The following is a 17,493-nucleotide window of genomic DNA, read 5'->3' on the forward strand; positions in this document are numbered from 1 at the left end:
CACCACAACAGGAACTCCCTTCCTTCCCTATGTGTATTCTCCACGAGGCTCCAGCGTGAGCCCTTCAGGAGGGAAATCAGATGGCCCACCCCAGTTCACACCCTCCATTGGCTTCCAGTCACTTTCAGGATAAAATCCTCTCCTCACCCAGGGCCTGGTCTAACTCCTTACCCAGCACCAAGTCTCACCACAGCTTCTCTTCAACACTGTGCTCCTCAAACACTCCCAGCATATTCACGCCTCAGGACCTTTCCACGTGCTGTTCCCTCTGCCAGGCACATGTTCACAAGCTCATTTCATTCAGGTCTCTACACAAGTCTTTCGCCTTAGTATAGGGCTTACCTAGTCACCCTATCTTTATTCGTACTCTATCTCTTCTCTATGTTTTATCTGTTTTCATAGCATCTATCACTATGACCCTTTCCCTTGACCACACACACACACACACACACACACACACACATACACACACCAGAGAACACACATGTGCATATCGTTGACTCATCTCCACACCAACACTCAACTTCCATAAACACAGGGTCTTTGCTCTTTTGCAGTCATGTTCTCAGCACCTCAAAAATGCCTGGCACATAGCAGACACTCAACAAATAAGTGTTGAATGAATGAGTGACCTTCACAAGCCCTTATTTAATTTTATTTTTCAATTTTTTGCTTTTTAGGGCCACCTTCGCAGCATATGGAAGTTCCCAGGCTAGGGGTCAAATTGAAGCTATAGCTGCCACCTACACCACAGCCACAGCAACTGAGGATCTGAGCCACGTCTGCAACCTACACCACAGCTCACAGCAATGCCAGATCCTTAACCTATGAGCAGAGCCAGGGATTGAACCCACATCCTCATGGATCCTAGTCAGGTTTGTTACTGCTGAGCCATGACGGAAACTCCTATAAGCCCTTATTTTAAAGCTGAGGAAGTCCAAGAGCAGAGAGGTGAGGAGGCCTCCTGGGGTACCAGAGCCAGATGGTGGAAGAAGCTGGATGGAAAGACAGTTTTGTTTTGTCCCTTGGCCCCAACGTGTGCTCTCCCTGATCCTGAAAGTGGGTGAACAGCATTACGGGCAATGCATTCAGAGCCCGTCAGAGCTCTGCTCATAACTGGTGGAAAATTCACAGACCATGAAAACATTGCCTTAAACATACTCTGACCTGGAGGTGGACACAGAGCAAAGAAGCCCGACTTTCTGGAGTTCTCGACATGGCTCAGTGGTTAATGAATCTGACTAGGAACCACGAGGTTGTGGGTTCGATCCCTGGCCTCGCTCAGTGGGTTAAGGATCCGGCATTGCCGTGAGCTGTGGTGTAGGTTGCAGACGCGGCTCGGATCCCGAGTTGCTGTGGCTCTGGCGTAGGCTGGCAGCTACAGCTTGGATTAGACCCCTAGCCTGGGAACCTCCATATGCCGAGGGAGCAGCCCAAGAAATGGCAAAAAGACAAAAAGGAAAAAAAAAAAAAAAGAAAAAGAAGCCTGACTTTCTGCTTCTCCCTCGAGCTCACAGACCTTGGTCGCCTCCCCCACGCTCATGGAGTCACCACTGTCCCCCAGGCCTCACATCCAGACGTGAGTTCCGAGGTTCCTTCCATTCGGAAACTGAACTGACCTGCTTCTTCAAAACTGCACTCGTCTGCTAAGGGACACTCCCCTCGAGCTGAGTGCGACTGGCTGTGAGGACTCAGCAAACTCAACTCAAGATGGGCCTCCAGGAGGAGCTGACCCATTTCTAACTCACGCTCGAAGGCACCTTGATGCCGACGGGAGCCGCACTTAGTGTTTCCAAGAGCTGGGATGAGAACACATGCCACGTTCCCCTTGCCTCGGAAATGATGAGTTTTAAAAATATGCTGAAATCACCAATTAGCCGGAACAATGAAGTGCTCTGAAGTTGAGAAGGACTTTTGTACAACGCTTCTAATATTTTGGCAGCGGTGGCTCTGAACATGCATTACAGCTATTCTTTTCAGAAGAAGTAATCGCTCCTTTGAGGAAAAATTACACTCTCGAAATTAGAAGGCTTTTTATCAAATAGATCCTGATTAAAGAAGTTACATTCCGTGCCTACTATGAGTGTGGCACAGGGCGTGGCACTGACAGGAGATGGAGGAACAAAGTCATGTACTACATATAGCAGTCCTGCCCTCAGGCCAGTCCCAATCTGATGTGGGTGGGAAAGAAAAAAACAAAACAAAACAAAACAAAAAAACAAAACACAGCCTGTGCTACAGAGAGAGAGGACAAAGAGAGAAAGGGGAAGGAAATCAAGCCCTTGATATATATTTGGATGCCTCAGATAGAATTCCATCTCATTCTATTTATTCATTCATTCGACAAATCTTTGAGCACCTACTATGTGCCAGAGCAGGAGATATGTGTGGCTAGAACAAGGGTTTGTGTTCTCAATTTAATACGCATAAGCAGCCATGACTAGGGCTGTTGTAATCTCCCTGCATAGTCATGAGTTCTCCTTGTGGCTCATTGGTAACAAACCTGACTAGGATTCATGAGGATGAGGGTTCAATCCCAGGCTCTGCTCAGTGGGTTAAGGATCTGGCATTGCCGTGAGAGGTGGTATATAGGTTGCAGGTATGGCTCGGATCTGGCGCTGCTGTCCCTGTGGCGTAGGCTGGCAGCTGCAGCTCAGATTCAACCCCTAGCCTGGGAACTTCCAAATGCCTCAGGTGTGGCCTCAAAAAATAAAAAAATAAAATCTCCCTGCAGAGTCAAAGAAGCCAGCCCAGATCTGAAGCTAGCCTCACAGAGGTTGAATAACTTGCCCAAGGAGCTCAGCAAGAAAATGGCAAGGATGCAACAGGATTGAGACTGTTGTTGGCTCCAGAGGCTGTGGTCAAGTGGGATGGGTCATGGTCTAGATGGTACCAGGTCTCTTGGTTTCCTGACTCTGGCCCTTAGGGCTCATGTAACTTCAGGTGACAGGCATAGTCTCGAAGAAGGTTCTCAGTCTGATAGGGCCCAAATTTAAGTTCTAATTGTGTGAGATTTATCATTGTAACAGGGCATTCTGACTCCAAAACCCTGTGCTCTTAATCTTTATGTTATAATTAAAAAAAAAAAAAAAAGAAAAGAAATCTTTCTAGTTCTATGTCAATTGGGAAAGCTTCTAGGCCACACGAAAACCCAGTGTCTACCGCTACCTCCACACATGGCATTGCCCTTCTGACTGTCTGGTACCTTCTAGCCACCCTTCCTCACTTCCGTCCCCACATATAGTCTTTTAGAGAGACCTCAAAGCTTCCGGGGCGCCACCAATGCCTTGGGCAAAGCTATTGCCAAAGTCAATAACCTCCTCTTAGGTTCTCCTGCGGCGTTTGGTGCTAGTGACAATTCCCTGCTTTTTGAAAGTATTGCCCAAAAAAAAGTTTCAAGAAAAGAATCCATCACCCTCGATAAAAATTTCCCCCCAAAAGAAACTCAATTGACTGTAATCTATAATTCATTTTACATTGTACACACCCTTATGTGACACCTATCAATGTTTTACTATTTAAAAATCACCTCCTGCCTTCAAGAAATTGTAATAAGGAGTTCCCGTCATGGCTCAGTGGTTAATGAATCTGACTAGGAACCATGAGGTTGCAGGTTCAATCCCTGGCCTCACTCAGTGGGTTAGGGATCCGGCATTGCTGTGAGCTATGGTATAGGTGGCAGACGCGGCTCGGATCCCGCGTTGCTGTGGCTCTGGCGTAGGCTGGCGGCTACAGCTCCGATTCCAGCCTCTAGCCTGGGAACCTCCATATGCCGTGGGTGTGGCCCTAGAAAAAGACAAAAAAAATTGTAATAAAAATTAAAATAAAAACTACAGCATAGAATTTATTACTTAATTGACTCAATATCCAACCCGTCATATTCAAACATCTTGGGATTACTGATGAGTCAAAAATCCTCTTTGTCCTGACAGCTGATGTAGAAACTAAAGGAAAAGATCAAAACATTAGTGAATTTGGAACGGAAGCTTCTTGGTTGAAAATAATATTTTTACTTACCAAGAAACGTTCTCTTCTCAAGAGAAATGAGCATTGCTCAAGACCCCATCTCTGGGAAGAGACTTAGTGGGAAGGTTTTGTTCTCTGCTGACAAGAACCTGGCTCGAATTAATTCATTCATCAAACAAGATCATTTCTCATGAACAGACTTGCAAAAATGAAAAGCACAGTGGGATAAATTTTCAAAAGCAAACACACTTCCCACTGCTGGAGAGTTCTCACAGCTATACCTGGAGCTTCAGAGGTCAATCAACTGATGTTAATTAACCTGTACATAATTTCTTCAAGAGGAAACATAGTTTTCCTAGGGAAACACAAAGTTTTCCAAGAATATTCAAAATTAAGTAGAAAACCCCTCATTTCAAGGAACCAGTCCCTCTTTTTAGACAAATGGCTGAATAATTCTCTTAAGAAGACTCCTATTCGACAGAAGAAAACTGAAAGCATGACAAGGTCCTGAGTCACATGTTTTTAGCAGGAAAGTCCCCAGCTCACAGTGTGGCTGCTCACACAAGAAAAAGGTATAAGACGATGGAGAACATGGGCTTGGGAGGCAGGCAGAGGACCTGGGTTCGAATCCCAGCCCCAAGTTCCTGTTGCGGCTCAGTGGGTTAAGAACCTGACTGGTATCTGTGAGGATGTGGGTTCAATCCCTGGCCTTGCTCAGTGGGTTAAGGATCTGGCTCTGCTGTGAGCTGTGGTGTAGGCCAAAGATGCAGCTTAGATCCTGCATCGCTGTGGCTGTGGTGGAGGCTGTCAAGTGCAGCTCCTATTCACCCCCTAGCCTGGGAACTTCCATATGCCACAGGTGCAGCCCTAAAAAAAAAAAGAAAAAAAAAATCCAGTGGAGATTATCTAAAGTTGTTTAAACTGTGTTATCTATCTCTAAAATAAGACTTCATGTTATATCATGAAAATTGGGAAGTGTTAAATCTGTGATATTTAGGAAATAGAAAAATAGAGAGTATTTATTAAAACAATAACATCTTACAAATCTGGTGTTATAAAAAATAGTTTTGTTGTTCTAATAGAAGAAATAGAAGATAATCATTTTGTAAGTTGAGGCCCATTTGCCATCCCTTGGCACCTAGCACAATTCTAATGAATTTACTGAAAATCACCAAAATGTCCCTGAGTTGAGTAATTGTCAAAATCTGTATTCTTATAAGGCAATTCTCTGGCCCTAAAGCCAACTGAGAATCAAGGTACTATTTTTATTGTTGTTGATATTAGAAGAGCCACAGGGAATCCTGTGTGTCTATATATGTGTGTATATATAAACGTGATACCTAGAAACACCCAGCAAAAGCCATGGTGAGCTATCCTCATGGAAGATGTTAAATCATCTGAGATGACAGAAGTAAAATTCTTCTCCCTACTAATAAGCAAAAAAATAATTAGCAGTGCTTCTGGAAATTTCAAATCAATAGTTAAACCCTGACAAGTGCAGAAATGCCTAAAATCAGAATAAGCCAAATTTAAAATGTATGAAGTAGCCACGTCATTACAAATTATATCAGCGGCTTTCTAGAGAAGGGGGCACAGTACAAAGTTTCACATACTATGTATTTATAGAAATGGAGTATTTTTGAAGAAAAAAATAAAGTTATAGTCAAAGATAAAATAAGGTCTCTGTTTCAAAACACATATATGTATCAGATTCACATTAACTAAATACTTAGGTGAAAACCAAATTTTTAAATGCCTAATAGAAAATATAGGCGAATATCTTTTAGATCATTAGGCAGGAAAATATTTTCTTTTTTTTTGTCTTTTTTTGCTATTTCTTGGGCCGCTCCCGCGGCATATGGAGGTTCCCAGGCTAGGGGTCCAATCGGAGCTGTAGCCACCGGCCTACGCCAGAGCCACAGCAACGCGGGATCCGAGCCATGTCTGCAACCTACACCACAGCTCACGGCAACGCCAGATCGTTAACCCACTGAGCAAGGGCAGGGACCGAACCCGCAACCTCATGGTTCCTAGTCGGATTCGTTAACCACTGCACCACGACGGGAACTCCCAGGAAAATATTTTCTTAAAGGAGACATAAAACGTAGTAACTAGAAAAGTAATGTTTGCAAAATATAATAAGAACGTCCATTCATCAAAAGATCCCATGAAGTGAAAAGAAAAATTGCAAACTTGGAGCAAATATTTGCAATTCATACAACTGATACATTTTTAGAACAAAAAGAAAAAAGAACTCTTGCAAACCAACAAGAAGAGCACTCACGCACACAGACACACACATATGCATTTGGGCAGGAGATAGGAAAATCAATAATAAGCATCATTGGCGACACACAAAATACAGATATCACAATGAGGTACTTTCTACACCCATTGAGTTAGCAGAGCTTAAAACTTCTGACACTAACAAAATATTGAAGAAGATCTGAATCCATAAGCTTGCTTGCACATTTCATGCAGCAAGTGTATATTAGTGCAATCACTTCAGAAAACAGTCTGGCATGACCTCCTATAACTGATCAATCCTATTATGTTATATTCTAGCAGTGTGACTCATTGGTACAACCTACAACAGAGGATACACAAGAATGTGCTTATTGGTCCCTGCCCACTGGAGAGCAGAGCAATGAAATCTTACACAGCAGTCCTAGAGAATGAACTCCAACCACGTGGATGCATCTTCACAATAAGGCATTAAGTAAAAAAGCTAAGCACCAGAGAATTACATGCACGATACCCTCAACATGATTCACGATGAGACTGTTTTTATAAATTTGAGAACAGTTGAAACAAAAATAAAATCTTCTATTAAAACATGTAAATATTAAAATCATATGAAAAGGAAAAAAAGGATGGGTCAAGTTATCCTCAAGATTCAGGGTAACTGTTAACTCTGGATGGGAAGGAGAGATCGAGGGGCCGGTTGATGAAGAGACTATATAGGGTTGGTTCTCAGGTCTAACTTTCGGTTTTGGTGGTGATTCCATCCGTGATTACTGCATATTAAAACAGCTACTAAGTAAATATATAAAAGCATGCTATGGAGTTCCCGTTGTGGCTCAGCTGAAACGAATCTGACTAATATCCATGAGGACACAAGTTCGATCCTTGGCTTTGCTCAGTGGGTTAAGGATCTAGCATTGCCGTGAGCTGTGGTGTCTGTGCACATGAGTTCCATTAAAAAATAGGGAGTTCAGTGGTTAACGAACCTGACTAGTAACCATGAGGTTGTGGGTTCGATCCCTGGCTTCGCTCAGTGGGTTAAGGATCTGGCATTGCTGTGAACTGTGGTATAGGTCAAAGACAAGGCTCGGATAACGTGTTGCTGTGGCTGTGGCGTAGGCTGGCAGCTGCAGCTCTGATTGGACCCCTAGCCTGGGAACCTTCATACACCATGGGTGTGGCCCTAAAAAAACTAAAAAAAAAAATTGAGAAATCTCTGAGAACAGACTCGGACAAACTATCAAACTGAAATCATTTAAGTCCAAACAGTGCCAAGCTTCACCTACCAGCCCTGAGACTGTTTATAAAAGGATGTTTACGCATCCTAGCATTATTTACAAAAGAGAAACTGAGACTATCTCAATGACCCATCTGTGGGGGAATAGTTTAAAACATCAGGCCATATCCATACACTTTCATTCGCTCGTCTTATCAACACATTGTCTGAGCATCCAGGACTCAGACACTGGGGGACCCAAAGTTGGACAGAAGGGATTCAGGCCCCGCTCTCACGGGGTTGGCTCTGGTGGAGAAGACAGGCAGGAATCAGAGTCACATATGCAGACGTCTACTGAGAACCGATGCAGAATAATGCCATTTGCAGCAACAGGGAGGCAACTAGATTCTCATACTAAGTGAAGTAAGTCAGAAAGAGAAAGACAAATACCAATATGATGTCCCTTACATGTGGAATCTAAAGGATGGCACAAATGAACCCATCTGCAGAATGGAAACAGACTCACAGACCTAGAAAACGGACTTGTGGTTGCTAAGGGGGAGCGGGGAGGGAGTGGGATGGATGGGGAGTTTGGGGTTGGTAGATGCAAACTGTGACACTGAGAATGGATAGGAAACGAGGTCCTGCAGAGGGACCAGTCTCTTTTGATAGACCATGATGGAAGATAACATAAGAAAGGGCATGTGTGTATATATATATATATATATATGTGACTGGGTCCTTTGCTGTACAGCAGAAATCGATAAAACATTATAAATCAAGAACATGATGGAGGATAATGTGAGAAAAAGAATGTATATATATATATATATAATTGGGTCACTATGCTCTACCGCAGAAACTGACAGAACACTGTAAATCACCTATAATAAAAATGTTTTAAAAAGAAAACAGATGCAGGCTGTAAAAGAGGAGAAGGGAAGGAGACGTGGCTTGAACAAGGAAAGGGGGCATTTAACAAGGTCCGAGATAGAAACCTGGGGGCAGTTAACCGGGCAAAGGGAGGCAGCAGGGAGAGAGCTGCCGGGCGCAGGGAAGAGAAAACAGCCCCTGCAGCAGCAGGGAGTTCGAACAGGTGGGGAGATGAAAGGCCGGGGCAGCTGGTCCCAGAGCAAAGTGGGCAGTGGAGTGGGAGGGGGCTGGAAAAGTGAGTGAGTGATGGTCGCAGAGGAGAACGAGGCTGAGGATTCAGGTCCTCACCCGAAGAGAAGAACGCTGTGCAGAAGATGAAGGGGGAAAGCAACTGTGTTGCTCTGCACTGGAGAACCACCGCCCACGCTGGGTGAGGCTGGAGAGTCTGGGGAGACTGATGTAACGAGAGCCAGGGCTCACGCTGCACAATCATCTGGCTGCAGGGTACAGCACGGTCGAGAGCGGATGGAGAGATAGTGGGAGGTTATCTCAGCGGCCCAGACAAGGGGCAGAGGCACCCAGCCCAGGTGGTAGGGGTGGGGGGGCTGCAGAGAAGGTGGTGGGTTGAGAGGTCTTCAGGTGCAAAGTGGAGAGCACCTGCAGGCAGAAAGGATGTGGATGGGGCAGGGAGGGAGCCTGGGGTGACTTGCAGATGTCTGGCTTGTAGAAATAGATGGAATACCGGAAGCTGGGCTACATGGAGCCAGGGACATGATGAGCTCAGTCTGGGAATGACTGAGCCTAAGGTGGCCTGGAACACATCAACAGAGAGGCCACGGAGGCAGTGGCCTGACCAGGAGACACGCATTTAGGATATACTTTATGAAACTGTTTAAAGGAATAAGGTAGCTCCATGTGTATGGATATAGAAGGATACGTGTGATCTGTTCGTAAATAAACGCTGCAAAAAGTAAGTTGTAGCTCAGTGTGCATACAATCATCACTCTTAAAAAATATCAAAAAATACTTAATCATCTGATCCGCAAGGGAAATATACTTACTCACACACAGACACACACATACATAGAGACACACACACTCACAAACACTGATCTGGGAAAAAATACGCCGAACCATCAACGTGCTCTTATGATCTTATCAAGTTTGGGTTTCAATAGAGGAGTGAAGGACTGTCACTTTTTTGTTTATGTATTTCTACATGGATGGGCCTTGTTCCTTACAATGAGCACTTCATCTAACTCCCACTTCACTCCATCCCTCTCTCCATCCCCAGGATGAGATGCAAAAGATGTCACTTTTGCTCATTATTGACAACAAAAAAAATGAGTAATTTCAGAAGTTTCCATGTGGTGCAGAGGGTTAAGGATCCCCCATTGCCAGGGCTGTGGTTGCAAACGCAGGATGGATTATTCCTGGCCCCTGGCCTGGGAACTTCTACATGCCAAGGGTGCGGCAAAAAAAAAAAGGAGTAATTTGGGGTTGCTTTTAATTTGCATCGAAATAGCCAAATCAAATGTTCACCTACAAAATGCCATCCCTGCTTCTTGAGGGTTTATAACTGAGTTGGCTGAGCAGTGAGTCAATAAGATGATTGCTGGGAGACAGAAATCTGTGGACACACTGTCCACTGCCCTCTAAGAGTCATCTAAGAGTCATCTTCTGTGCTCTGAGGATCTGAAGGTCTCATGCACAATCTGAGAATCCCCCAACCAACCAAGGAAAATTGAAGACTTGCCCCCCCTGTGCAGGACAGTGTTCCAAAAATTTAGGCTAATGAACACAAGGAAATTAACACAAATGAGAGGACTGGATGGCTTTTCCTGATAACCTGCAAGGTTTACCTAAATTTTTCTTAAAGTTACTTAGCTTCAACACCCAGCACAGCACCAGTCCACCCTCGGTAAATATTTGCAGAATTGTTTTTGAAACACCATTTTTTTTGGAAATATCATTATCCCAGAACAAAAATGGTGGAATGCTAGAACAGAAGCATCCTGATGTCAGGAAACAGCCAAAGGAGAGGATTTTATCCCCATGGGAATGTCCTTCCTCCACTGCCATGATCACGCGCTGATGGAACCAAACAAGACAAAGTCACATAGTCCAACAGCTGGACAAAATATTGCTAAACCATCCTTAAGTAATAAGTGACTATTCTACAGAGAGACACAGAGTAACTACTAACAACAGAAACCTTACCTGCAAGGCAGACACAGGTGAAGTTGCCCCCATCTTGCTTTTCGTTGGCGTCAACACAGCTCGCGTTGTTCAGGCAGGGTTTCCTCTGGCAGGCATCGAATTCTTCACAGAAAGTACCCGTGTATTGATTATCACAGTCACAGGAAAAAGTTGCCTAAGACACAAACATTCGGTGCATGTTACTTGAGTCCTCTGAAAAGTGTGCATTGACTATGAAACTCAAAGTTCAAACGTATCACTTCTTTTTATAATTATACCGACACTGAGTAGTTTAACCATATCACATACCATGATCTGATTAAAATCACAGCTTTAAGAAAAATAGCCTATTTCTTTATAGGTTAATTTCTTTTTTTCTTAGTTTTCTTTTTATTGCCGCGCCTGTGGCATATGGAGATTCCCGGGCTAGGGGTCGAATAGGAGCTGCAGCTGCCAGCAGACACCACAGCTACAGCAACACAGGATTCTGAGCCGCGTCTATGACCTATGCTGCAGCTTGCAGCAGTGCTGGTTCTTTAACCCACTGATCGGAGGCCAGGGATTGAACCCGCATCCTTGTGGATACTAGTCACGTTCTTAACCTGCTGAGCTACAACAGGAACGCCACAGGTTAACTTCAAACATACATTTATTTATTTATTTATTTACTTATTTATTTATTTTTCAGGGCTGCGCTCAAGGCATATGGAAGTTCCCAGGCTAATGGGTCAAATTGGAGCTACAGCCATGGGTCTACACCATAGCCACTGCAATGCAGGATCCAGGCCACGTCTGGGATCTACACCACAGCTCATGGCAACACCAGATCCCTGACCCACTGAGTGAGGCCAGGGATCAAACCGCATCCTCATGGATACTAGTCAGATTCGTTTCCACTATGCCACAATGGGAACTCCACAAACTTTTTTTTTTCTTTTTCAGCCACACCTTGGCATATGGAAGTTCCCAGGCCCGGGATCAAATCCAAGCTGCAGCTGTGACATTGGCAATGCCAGATCCTTAACCCCCTGCACCACGATGGGAACTACATCAAACATTTATTTTCATTGATGTGTATCCGCATGGTTTTCAATATTCCTAAACCAGAAATGGAAAGAATAATTATTTTAAGCAAAAAATAAAGCTTTGCTAACTTGACATGGAAATGGCAGTTTTGCTAGAGCAGATATATCGTGCTATAGCCACTAAATTAGATGTCCCTCCAGCTGAAACCCTTCAGCATAGATAGTGCTAACAACAAAAACATCATCAAATGTGTTACAGCCTCCCTCCCCCCCATCCCTTCCAGAGCACTGAGAGAATTCAATGAATCACCCTAAAAAAGAGCCCCAATGAAGCAGCCGTGCAGATGACCTGAGTGTGAGGGAAAAATAAAAGGAACCGTTTTGCTTGGCTTGCTACTTTAGTAAAAGCCCACAACTCAACCCAGAGAACTGATTTTGGTTGGAAGCTTCATTTCTGAGACAGTGACATAATCCAAATAAAACTGGGCCTTCCTGCTCTATTCCTAATGCTGGCCAGAGTGTGGTCAAAAAGAAACACATCTGGCTCTGAAGCCTGTGCAGATGTTACTGCAGATTCTCATGAAGAATGGAGAGGAGAAGACAAAGGAGAACGGCAGAAACAACACTTACTGCTTAAGAAATCAAAACAAGGAGTTCCCATTGTGGCTCAGCGGAAACGAATCTGACTAGGATCCATGAGGACTCAGGTTCGATGCCTGGACTTGCTCAGTGGGTTAAGGATCCAGTGTTGCCTGTGAACTGTGGTGTAGGGTGAAGAGGCGGCTTGGATGTGGTGTTGCTCTGGTGGTGGTGTAGGCCAGCAGCTACAGCTCCAATTGGACCGCTAGCCTGAGAAACTCCATATGCCATGGGTGCGACCGTAAAAAGACAAATAATAATAATAATAATAATAATAATAATAATAATAATAATAATCAAAATAAAACAGACAAAGTCACCTTTCCCAGTTCTCTCCCAGGCCCAAACATCAGGCTGGTGTTCCAAAGCCCCGCCCACAGCCTCTCCCAGCCCCACCTCCCTCACCCTGGGGGGAGTAGGGGACCCAGCTCTTGCCCTTGATCTTACTGAGAGACTCAGGCTCCCCCAGGTGTTGTTAACCCAGGATCCCCCCCAGTACCCACCCCTCCACCAAGGACAAAGCACGACCTTCTTGTCTCCTAAAAAACAAAAGGGTTGCCTTGTCTTCCTTTCAATATTTTTTTGTCTCTTCATCGTTTCACATTTCTTGTCCCTTTCCTGACAAATTTACTGCCAAATATTTCGATTTCTTTGTAGCTCTCGCTAATAAGATGTGTTCCTCCTCCCTCTTTTGTAACACCCATTATACTTGCTAGCGACTATCACCGGCATGTAAAATGCTAGGGTTCTGTTACCCATCATCACGCTGAGCTCGTCTTACCGTCAAAGGTTTGAGTTGATTCTCTGGAGTTTTCTAGACAAAACGACCCATCCCCCAAAACGAGCATCAATTGCAAAGCATGACAATGTTGCCTTCCCTTCTCCAGTCCTCATGGTTATACTGGTGGTGCTTCCAGAATAATTTTGATTCCAAAGGGAGGTTTGTAGAATTTCCACTAAAGAATGCTTGGAATGGTGATCAAATTTTATTAAAGGTCATTTAAGATTCTATCTTCAAAAAAAAAACAAAAAAAAAGGCTTTTTCATCTCTAACCTATCAATATGTGAACTGAATGTTTAAATTCCCTATGACCGACTCCTTGCATTCCTGGAAGGAAAACCCACAGGTTTTTCTAGGTAAAACTGCTCCGTGGCTGCATTCTACTTGTGGTTATATTTCTATGCCTTCCATCTAACTTGCCCTTCGAAAACCCACAGGTTTTTCTAGGTAAAACTGCTCCGTGGCTGCATTCTATTTGTGGTTATATTTCTATGCCTTCCATCTAACTTGCCCTTCCCTCCACAGACTCCTTTTCCAAGAAAAGCTGTCCCTTGCATGAAGAGGTCGTAGTTTACACCTTAAGAGGATATCCCTTGTCACAAACCAGGAGAAGATAGACCTCCGACCTCAGCAGTCAACCAAGAAGCTAGCCAGTCAAACATGACATTTAGTTCAACCAAATCAGCTAGATTTTACGTAGGTGGCTTTCTTTTGTTAGTCAAATGTTCTGTTGTTGTTGTGGAGAATATATGACAACTCCTTATAAACTACATAATCAAGTCTTCTTTAGTTTAAGCACACATTCTTCAATTCTATCTTAGAAACCAGAACAATTGGAAAAACAGAACAGCTTTTTCTACTTAGGATAGAACCACATTTTCTGCCTTCTATTTCTATCATTTCACACCTTCTTGTGGGAAATGGCAATTCCCTCTGCCTTCTAGCAATTGTTGACTTCCTATCTGTTTTTCCATGATGTTTTGAAGGTTATTTTTTTCCTTTTGTGTGTGTGTTTTATAGACTCTGTAGTTGGAAGCTGGGAAAAGCTCATCAAGGACTTTTAGAAAGGCAGCCATGTAATTAGGAAACTCCTTTTCTAGAACTGCCTTCTACCTAAATGACATTTCTCCAGGAAGACATACAAATGGCTGACAGGCACATGAAAAGATGCTCAACATCTCCTGCTAAAATCTAGAGCAAGACAAGGATCCCCACTCTCACCACTTTATTCAACATAGTATTGGAAGTCCTAGCCATAGTAATCAGACAAACAAAAGAAATAAGTGTGTCCAAATTGGAAGAGAAGAGATAAAAGTGTCACTCTATGCATATGACATGATACTATATACAGAAAACCCTAAGGACACTACACAAAAACTACTCGAACTAATCAATGAATTCAGCAAAGTAGCAGAATATAAGACTAATATTCTGAAATTGGTATGTATTTCCATACATTAACAATGAAATACTAGAAAAGGAATATAAAAACACAATACCTTTTAAACCCCCCCAAAAAAATTAAATACCTAGGAATAAACCTGACAAAGGAGTAAAAGCCTTATTTGTTGAGAACTATAAAACATTAATCAAGGAAATCATGCTCCTGGATTGGAAGAATTAATATCATTAAAATGGCCATACTACCCAAAGCAAGTTATAATCCTTATCAAATTACCCAGAATATTTTTCACAGAACTAGAACAAATAATCTGAAAATTTATATGGAACCACAAAAGACTCAAAATTGTTAAAGCAATCCTGAGGAAAAACAAAAACCAAAAAGCAAGCAGGAGACATTCCTCTCCCAGACTTCAGAAAATACTACAAAGCTACAGTAATCAAGACAGTGTGGTACTGGTACAAAAACAGACATGGAACAGATCTTATCCACTCCAGACCAATGGAGCAGAATAGAAAGCCCAGAAATAAACCCAAACTCTTATGGTCAACTAATCTTTGACAAAGGAAGCAAGAATATAAAATGGGAAAAATACAGTGTCTTCAGCAAGCAGTGCAGGGAAAACTGGATAGCTGCATGTAAATCAGTGAAACTAGAACACACCCTCACACCATGCACAAAAATAAACTCGAAATGGCTTAAAGACTAAAACGTAAGACCAGACACCGTCAAACTTCTAGAAGAGAACACAGGCAAAACATTCTCTGACATCAACCATAAAAATATTTTCTTAGGTCAGTCTCCCAAGGCAACAGAAATAAAAATAAAAATAAAACAATGGGGCCTAATCAAACTTACAAGCTTTTGCACAGCAAGGGAAACCATTAAAAAAAAAAGAGAGAGAGAGATGACCTACAGAATGGGAGACAATAGTTTCAAATAATGCAACTGACAAGGCTTAATATCTAAAATATGCAAACAAATTATACAACTCAACGGCAAAAAAAAAAAAAAAAAACACAAACAACAACCCAGTTGAAAAGTAGGCGGAAGAAGACCTGAATAGACATTTCTCCAAATAAGATACACAGATAGCCAACAAGCACATGAAAAAATGCTCAACATCACTAATTATTAGATAAATGCAAATCAAAACTAAAATAGGATACCACCTTACACCAGTCAAAATGGCCATCGTAAATAAGGCTACAAATAGCAAATGCTGGGGAGTGTGTGGAGAAAAGGGAACCCTCCTACACTGTTGATTGGTACAACTACTATGGAAAACAGTAAGGAGGGGCCTCAGAAAACTAAATACAGAACTATCATATGACCCAGAAATCCCACTTCTGGGCATATATCCAGACAAAACTTTCATTCAAAAAGATACATGCACCCTTATATTCACAATAGCCAAGACAAGGAAGCAACCTAAATGTCCATCAACAAAGGAATGGGTTAAGAAGATGAAGTACATATATAAAATGGAATACCACTCAGCCATAAAAAAGAACAAGATAATGCCATTCGCAGCAACAAGGATGGAACTAGAGAGTCTCATGCTAAGTGAAGTAAGTCAAAAAGAGAAAGACAGATACCATATGATACTACTTATATGTGGAATCTAAAATACGGCACAGATGACCTAAGCACAGAAGTAGAAACAGACTCACAGACATGGACAGAAAACTTGTGGTTGCCAAGGGGGAGGGGGAGGGAGTGGGATGGACTGGGAGTTTGGGGTTAATAGATGCAAACTGTTACATTAGAATGTATAGACAATGAGGTCCTACTGCATAGCACAGGAAACTATGTCCAATCACTTGTGATGGAAGATGATGAAAGATAATACGAGAAAGAGTGTATAGATGTATGACTGGGTCACTTTGCTGTACAGCAGAAATTGATAGAATGTTAATCAACTGTAATACAAAAAAATGCTCAATATTTTTAACAGAGAAATGCAAATCAAAACTAAAATGAGGTATCACCTCACACCTGCCAAATGGCTATCATTAAAAAGTCTACAAACAACAAATACTGCAGAGGGTCTGGAGAAAAGGGAACCACCCCCCACACACACACTGTTGGTGACAATGTAAATTGGGGCAGTCACTATGGAAAAGAGTAACAAGGTTCTTCAGAAAACTAAAGATAGGGTTGCCATATGATCCAGCAATCCCACTCCTGGGCGTATACCTGAAAAAAACTTTAATTCAAAAAGATACATGTACCCCCAATGTTCACTGTAGCTCTATTCACAAAAGCCAAGACACGGAAACAACCTAAATGTTCAGACAGATGAATGGATAAAGAAGATGTGGTATTCATACATACATGAAATGAGGCCATTTGCAGCAATACCGATGGACCTAGGAGATTATCATGCTGAGAGAAGTAAGTCAGAAAGAAAAAGACAAATACTATATGCTATCACGTATATGTGGAATCTGAAATATGATACAAATGAACTTATTAACAAAACAGAAACTGACTCACAGACAGAGGAAACAAATTTAGGGCGACCAAAGGGGAAAGGGGGTGGGAGAGGTACAAATTAGGAGTTTGGGATGAGCAGATACAAACTACAATATATAAAATGGATAAACAACAAGGTCGTACTGTACAGCACAGGGAACTATAGTCAATATCCCGTGATAAGCCATAATGGTAAAGAATATGAAATATGCGTGTGTGTGTGTGTGTGTATATAAAATTGAATCACTTTGCCGTACACCAGAAATTAACACATTATAAACCAACTATCCTTCAATAAAAATATAAATAAATAAAATTTTAAAAATTAAAACATCCTGTCCTTGCTCAAATGGGCAAGAACGCACAACTCTGATATTTGCAGGGGGCTGTCTTGAGCCCCCGGTGCATCTGCAGATTTGTAACTGCCTCTGAATGTAAGAGCTGAGCATGCCCAGAGCATGCCTTTCCAGACTGGGCCTCAGCATCATCATACATTACTCCATGTCATTGCTTTTGGCAGCTACCCTCTAAAACTGACTTGGTTTGTATCCACTCATTCCATTTTGCAGATAAATTTCTTTGGTTATTTAGGGGACACATTTTGCATATAATTCATCTGGCGGGGACACATTTTGCATATAATTCATCTGGCAAGTTCCATGGAAAATAC

At 42.5% G+C, this 17,493-nt stretch overlaps 1 protein-coding gene across 1 annotated transcript in view; it reads right to left on the reverse strand.

Moving 5' to 3' along the window:
* The window catches only part of DNER (delta/notch like EGF repeat containing), a 344,618-nt gene that overhangs the window by 125,252 nt on the left and 201,873 nt on the right, over window positions 1-17,493 (reverse strand). Inside the window, exon 6 of the mRNA XM_047773688.1 lies at window positions 10,520-10,673. Within this exon, the coding sequence (XP_047629644.1) occupies window positions 10,520-10,673 (154 nt within the window). The remainder of the gene's footprint in view (window positions 1-10,519; window positions 10,674-17,493) is intronic.

Source organism: Phacochoerus africanus, chromosome 3 (assembly GCF_016906955.1).
Source record: "Phacochoerus africanus isolate WHEZ1 chromosome 3, ROS_Pafr_v1, whole genome shotgun sequence".
Lineage (NCBI taxonomy): Eukaryota > Metazoa > Chordata > Mammalia > Artiodactyla > Suidae > Phacochoerus > Phacochoerus africanus.